Source organism: Lolium rigidum, chromosome 4, assembly GCF_022539505.1.
Source record: "Lolium rigidum isolate FL_2022 chromosome 4, APGP_CSIRO_Lrig_0.1, whole genome shotgun sequence".
In the NCBI taxonomy this organism is placed as follows: Eukaryota; Viridiplantae; Streptophyta; class Magnoliopsida; order Poales; family Poaceae; genus Lolium; species Lolium rigidum.
The window spans coordinates 9173671-9181215 of NC_061511.1; the positions used below are offsets into that span (position 1 = coordinate 9173671).

Genomic DNA, 7545 nt, shown 5'->3' on the forward strand with positions numbered 1-7545 from the left:
ATACTGATTTTATCTGGTTACATCCTTGCATAACAATGCTGATTTCTAAATCCCGCCTAAAGTTGTTTCCAGTGTGAAAAGCACATGTAGCCAGTTGTCCAGTCTTTGTGTTTTTATTCTCACTTGAATATGAGTTCATATCCACAGCTATTAAACTTACATACTTGAATCTACTAAATGTGTGGTTTGCATACTTGGAAAAATTGCGAACCACAGGGTTTTCTTGGCGTGGAATGTTCCTTCAATATGAGTTTGTATACTTGCATCTACTTTAGTTGAGTGATTTAATAAACGTGGAATGCTCCTTAACCAGCTGTTGAACTAAAACTGGTTTTATCTAGTTATATCTTGGCATAACAATGCTGATTTGTACATCCCTCCTAAAGTTGTTTGCAGTGTGAAAAGCATATGTCGCCAATTGTTGAGTCTTTGTGTTTTAGTTCTCTCTTGAATGCGAGTTCATATCTACATCTATTAAAATTTGCATCCTTGCATCTACTGACTGTGTGGTTTGCACACTTTGTAAAATTGTGAACCACAGGGATATGAGTTCATATCCTTGCATCTACCATAGTTAAATGTTTTTATAAGTGTGGAATGCTCCTTGACAAACTGTTGTACCAATACTGGTTTTAACTGGTTCCATCCTTGCGTAACAATTCTGATTTGTACATCCCGCCTAAAGTATGCAGTGTGAAAAACATATGTCGCCAATTTTTGAGTCTTTGTGTTCTAGTTCTCCCTTGAATATGAATTAATATCCACATTTATTAAATTCGTATCCTTGCATCTGCTGAGTGCTGACTGTGTGGTTTGTATACTTTGAAATATTGTGAATCCCAGGGTGTTCGAAGAAAGACAGCCCCAAGATCGTGCAATGCAGACTGCAGTACAGACTCGTAATCTCCGGGAAAACCAGCTAGGAGGAGTGATCTTTGGTTGCAAGCATGAAACAATTGAAGAGTGCTTCAGTAAACAGCTATTTGGTTTGTGAAACCCACCTTTCAGCGCTTGCCTTACTCATATATTTTATTTTTTCATAGCATCAATCGGTGATTGAAAATATCCTGTTAGTTTTGCTAAGACAATATAGACTATCTATAGTGATGCAATATGTTTGTTTATGAAATACAGACTTGTATAGCCTTAGTTTTTTGTTGAATTTCCCACCTTAATTAGTTTGCTCTGTTTGTGTTATAGGTCTGCCTGCGTTGCATTATTCATATGTGAGGAATGTGAAAGCTGGCCTACCTTTGTTTCTATTCAATTACACTGACAGAAAGCTGCATGGTGTTTTTGAGGCTGCTAGTCCTGGCCAGAACTCTATCGATCCATATGCTTGGAGTAATGATGGCACTTTACGGACACCTTTTCCTGCACAGGTATCGATAAATTGTGAATATCTAAACCTTGTTCATTGTTTGTTTGGTGTATGTATATAAGTAAGTTTGTTCCAGTTTATCATGCTAATGTAAAGCAACTGCTTGTGTTTGTAAGGTTCGTATTTGCACAAGGACTCGCTATTCGCCACTGCTTGAGGCCCAGTACAAAAAAGTGATTCAAGATAACTATTATACCCATCACTACTTCTATTTTGAGCTGGATCATGCACAAACTAGAGCTTTAATTGCTTTGTTCAAGTCAGTTGGTGTCAAGCAAGTCCAAGCTGTTCCAAGCAAAAGAAGTCTAGATGTACCTTTACAATCAACAAGAAGGATGACATCAGTTATTGCTAACCAAGAGAAAGGCACAGCCAATTCAAAGGACATCAATTCATTTCGCGTTCTGTCAAGTTCTTTACCATCAACTAAAAGGATGGCATCAGTTACTCCTAACCAGAAGAAAGGCACAGCCAAATCAAAGGACATCAATCCATTTAGTGTTCTGTCAAGTTCAGCTGGAACTGTTCTAGATGATTGGGTTGATTCTGACGCGGACAGTGGTAGTGGTAGTGCTAGTGCAACATCAGATAGCAACACTGGTGAGAAGGCATCTGGAGAGCTAGTTTCTGACTGGGAGGATTTGGATGACAATGTTCTTCAGCAGCAGTTTGGTCTTAGTTCAGATCCAGATGATGTCAGTCAACATTCCTCATACAAAACTGTTGCTGAAGGTATGGAGCTTATGAAGTGCAGTCAACTGGTTGTCAATTCTGTGAATGGAGGAACTCACACTTCTGATGAAGACATGCTTGTGAACTCGCACGATGGAATAGGCAATGAGGTTCAGAATGAACCAGATGATGTTGCCGTACAGCTTGAAAGATCTTCTATCCTGAAAAAACTGAAGGAGTTGTTTGACTTACGACAGCAGGCAGCACTATCTTCTCAGGATTTTGCTTATTCTAGTCCAGATGCACATGTACCTCAAGAAACACTGGTTAATGCAAACCTTTCTGGTCAGGGTGAACATGTACCTGAAGAAGCACAGGTTACTGCGAACCTTTCTGGTCAGGGTGAATATGTACCTGAAGAAGCACAGATCAATGCAAACTTTTCTAGTCAAGATGAGCATGTACCTGTAGAAACATGTGTGAATGCAAGTCTTCCTAATCAAGGTGAATATGTTGCTGAAGAAACACAAGTCAATACAAACCTTCCTCGTCAAGAAGAATATGTACCTGAAGAAACACATGTCAAGGGAAGCCTTAGCAAAGACCAATATGTTGATGAAGAAACACAGGTCAATGTAGGCCTTCCTAGACAAGATCATTGTGTACCTGAAGAAGCACAAACCATTGCAAGCCTTGCTCCAGGTCATTGCATAACTGAAGAAACACAGGCCAATCCTAGCCTTTCGAGCAACCCAGTTTGTGCTACCGTGGAAGATAATACATCTTTTGAGCAACATGATGGAAAGGCTGAGGTGCCTATGTTATTCACTTTTGTTTGCATTATTTTGCTTTTCATTATTTTATTACAGTTAATAACCTGGTGCCTGATAACATGTATATTACTCTCACATTATTCTTTTCATTCCCTTGTGCAGCTTCTACGAATCATCACTGTCTTAGCCAAGAAGGCTGCTGCACTGGAGAAGAATCAGGTTCCTCATCTTTTTTCAAACACAAGGGTTGTAAATGTTGATTGTTGCCTTTATTCCTTTATGGGATGTTGATTAGCGTCTTATTACTTTGCTGGATTAAGAAAAGAAGAGAAGATTTTACATCCCACATCATCTATGGTTTTATGGACTTGGGCACTATGTTTTTATAGCGGTATATGGGAGAGAGTCCTACTGGGCACTGCATATATATTGAAAATAAAAATTAATATGATATGAGGAATTAAGGATTCCATTTATGGTTACATTGCTCTGTTTTCTTGCCACTGATAGTGGATGTGATCAGTTCAGCATATTAATTCCATTTAGTGGGAGCATTATGTTTTCTTGTATGAACCATCTATTTCACCTTTGCATTATTTATTCTGTCAATCCGCAGACTGAACTGGTCAGCTGGTATACTTAATCTGCCTACCTTACTTTTTGTGCCAGATATCCATGATCCAAAATGTGTTGGACACTATTTTGTATTTTCATTTTAATGCTTCCTGCCGTATATCCTCATTACGGTCCTGTTCTTTTCCAGATGAAATCAGATGAAGAAATAATTTCACTGAAGGAAGTAGTTAAAGACTCCGGAAGAAAAGTTCAGCAACTGGAATATCGTATCGATGAGTTACAATTCAAATTTGACTCCTCGTTGTCTCTTCAAGGAAGCATGTGCGATAGCCTGGACATACCATCAATATTTCTGATCGGTGGTTATAATGGTGTGACCTGGCTATCATCTCTTGATTCTTTTTCTCCAAAAAAAGACATCTTGGTGCCTCTCACATCAATGGGTTCTCCGCGTTCATATGCATCTGTTGCTGCAATGGAAGGCTGTGTATTTGTTTTTGGTGGTGGGGATGGTAGTTCGTGGTATAACACAGGTACACTGATATTTCAATGTGCTTCCCTACTTTTTTTTATGGGCTTCAAACTGCATTTATGTACTCTCTGTTCTTGTAGTGGAATGCTATAATACAAGGAGTAACGAGTGGATGATATGCCCCTGTTTGAACCATGAGAAAGGATCTCTTGCTGGAGTAAGTCTTAATGGCAAAATTTATGCAATGGGTGGAGGAGATGGAACTCAAACTTATTCAGAAGTTGAGATGTTTGATCCTTTTCTTGGGAAGTGGATATGCAGTCCGTCCATGCTGCACTCTGTACGTTCTCAGCCTCCCAGTTGTGTCTAATGATTACTTGTGTCCTTTGATATGTTTGCTGCCAATTTCGAGAACTTTCAACTTAATTCTCCTAGTCTAGTCATGATTGAATGTGATGAGCTCAGTGACCTTAATATGGACAACTAAGAGACATCTGCTTACTTAGATTTTTAATTGATCATCTTCTGCATAGCCTTGTACTAAATTAGTTCTGCATTGCATCCTCATGTACCGACATTATCTGGATTTGTGTTGCTATGTAACTTAGGATAACTGAAAAGTGACACTTAATTAATTAGAATAGTGATAATTGCATTGTGATAAGCTCAGTGGAGACATTGGCTTACTTTGGACTTTCAACTTGATCATCTTCTGCATAGCTTTGTACCAATTGAGTTCTGCATTGCATCCTCATTTACACACATTATCTAGAATTTTGTTGCTGTATAACATGGAATTACTGAAAACGTGTCATTGAATTAATTATTCTAGTTAGTTGTATAACATGGGTTATCAAGAGAGTAGTTCACTAATTTTGACACTGATCTCTTAAGTATGCTGCATTATCTTCCAGCGATTTGCTCTAGGGGCGGCAGAATCAAGTGGTGTCATCTATGCATCTGGCGGATTTGATGGTAGCCAGTACTTACAGTAAGATCTCATGCTATTTCCCTCCATTTTATTATTCCATGTGTATTACAATTTAAGTGTTCATTTTAGGGTATCGACACCAATTAAATACTTCTGTCATCAATTTCTATAAGAATATGTTGCCTCAGATATTATACATTATGAAAATATTTCCTGATGGTAATATCAGTGTGCTGGTAAATTTTCTTGTATTAGTAGTCAAACCTAGAATGTGTCACTGACATAGATTCTTTTTCTTTGATGCTGAATAACCTATATTATGACATGGAGGAAGTACATGATTAAATTACATTATCAAATAACAATCACATCACCTACAGGTCAGCAGAAAGGTATGATCCAAGGGAAGGTTTCTGGGTTCGGCTTCCAAGCATGAATGCAAGGAGAGGATGCCATGCTGTAGCTGTCTTGGGAGAAGTCCTGTGAGTAAATTTTTCATATGTTTTAGATCTCATGAACACAGAGCTGATGGCATCTCGGGCTTTAATCTTCGCAACAACCGGTTTTTGACTTTTGACTGTTTCAGATATGCTATCGGAGGTTATGATGGAGACAGTATGGTTTCCAGTGTTGAGATCTTTGATCCTCGCCTCAACGCCTGGAAGATGGGCGATCCCATGAGCAACCCAAGAGGATACGCCTCGGCAGTTACTTTTGATGATAACTTGTTTGTCCTCGGCGGTCTGCGGTCTAACGAAGCAATACTGGACACTGTAAGTGAAAATTGCATCAAAAGTGTAACTGTTACCTTCACAAATCTGTGCTCTCTTTCAAGGACAGTTTCTTCCTTTGTGTTGCAGGTGGAGGTCTACAATGTGAGCTCTGGCTGGTCAGTTCCAGGTTTCAGTTCAATTGGGAAGAGATCCTTTGCGTCAGCCATTGTCATGTGATCAGGAGTACAGTGCTCATCTCAGTCGCTTAACATTTTACTGGTATGCGAGGAACAGTAACCCAGTGTTCTCCGGGAAGCAGTTTTAGGGCTCATCGTCTCACCCCTTCTTTTTTGCGCTTCGATTGTGTACAGCCAACAACTCTGCATGGTCCAGGGTTTTAGCAAAACTAGTTTAGTTGCGCACCTTTAACCATGCATTTCAAGGAATGCACTAACAGCTGAAATGGTCAAATCTTAACCCTCCTTTTTGTACCTGAAATTGCGCATTTTATGGAATGCAATACTGTTAGAATGTTCTGGATGCGAATTTGATTCTGCCCTATCTGTTTGATGCCATTATTTCGTTATTACAAAGTAACTCTTTCTGAAAACTTACCGTTGTGGACGTAGGTAGAGGCAAAGCTTTGAAAATTTGATTAGTCCCTAAAAAATGTAGATAACATACCCCATATTTCTTACGAAGTTAGGAGTGTGAATATTTTGCAACTAGTTACGGGTGTGCCCCTCTTTTTTTTTGACACTTCCAAGTTTTTGAAAAATGTAAACTAAAATTGTAGACGTTGGTTATGCTATATGTTGTCTAGAAATTTTTGTTTCAAAATATGATCATATGTGACCTGTGCAAAAAAGAAAAGACATAGGTGAATAGTATCATGTACTATTTACACATCATTTGTTCTTTTTGTGTAGGAAACATATGGTTATACTTTTGGATAAAATTTCACATATGCACAAGATACAACACAATGTAGGTTCATAATTTTAGTTTGCATTTTTTGAAAACTTGAAACTGTCACAAAAAAAAAAAATTGGGTTGCACCGTAACTAGTTGCAGATTGGAGTTGCTGCGAAGTTAGGAGAACGCACTAGTATTTGTTTCTAGGATTTCAAAAGTTATGGTTCCGCTTGAACTGAACCATCTGGCCATGGAAAACAGTGTTTAAATTTGTATTTTGGAGTCTGTTCAAGTATCCAAAACAAAATAGCTTGCAGCTTTGCTAATGATGTCCCTGAGTTGCATCATGGCCTCACAGATATTGTTTTATGTGCTTCCGTGGTGTTTTCATAAAACGTAGTAATAATCAACTCGGTTGTACGTGAATACTGTTTGTTTTCTTAGTGCTACTACTACAGTGGTCATACCCTCTGGCTCTGTCCGACTGGTTATATTGCTGTAAATGATTTTTTTGAGAGAGCTGTAAATGATTTAAGTACATTACTAACGAAATCATGTACAGATCACTAGATAATGTAAAATAGGGCACAAAAACAGGTGCCTTATAATTTTTACATCACCAAAAGTGTGTTTCACATTACTTCTACTTTTCTTTTTTATACTTTTTTACATAACCAAAATCGTGCGCTGATTAGAAAGAGAGGTTGGATCACAGGGAGATGTTCTAGCTAGCGCTAGCAACGCCCGCTCGCGGACAGAGCACAACGAGCCGCCGCGTCTGGCTGAGGGAGAGAGAGAGCAGCGGCATTGCGGCAAGGCAGCGGAAGGGGACGCGCGGGAAAGCAGGAATTGGTGGCCGTGGCCACCGTTCGAGCCAGGGACAGCCCCTAGCACCTCCAGCCGCGCCCGAGCTCCATCAAGACCGCCTGTTGTGGGTATAGTTGTACCATCGACTACAGTGTCTAGATCCGGCGAGCCAGGTTGGACCCAACGCTAATGGTGGTGGCATATAGCCCACCGGGTGGTTCAGTTACTGTTGATTGAAGATGGAAGATGTCTAGCTTAGGAAGAAGGAGCCGAATTCAGCTCGACTTGCGCTAGGGGTTGGATCC

General features: G+C 39.5%; 1 protein-coding gene across 1 annotated transcript; it reads left to right on the forward strand.

Moving 5' to 3' along the window:
- The first annotated feature begins 820 nt into the window (after nucleotides 1-820).
- Nucleotides 821-6076, forward strand: LOC124649023. The gene is made up of 10 exons (XM_047188704.1): nucleotides 821-986; nucleotides 1201-1382; nucleotides 1498-2865; nucleotides 2989-3045; nucleotides 3590-3935; nucleotides 4015-4214; nucleotides 4789-4865; nucleotides 5186-5287; nucleotides 5392-5578; nucleotides 5666-6076. The coding sequence occupies exons 1-10, from the start codon at nucleotides 878-880 to the stop codon at nucleotides 5753-5755; spliced, it is 2718 nt and encodes a 905-aa protein (XP_047044660.1). The 5' UTR covers nucleotides 821-877; the 3' UTR covers nucleotides 5756-6076.
- The last annotated feature ends 1469 nt before the right edge of the window (nucleotides 6077-7545 follow it).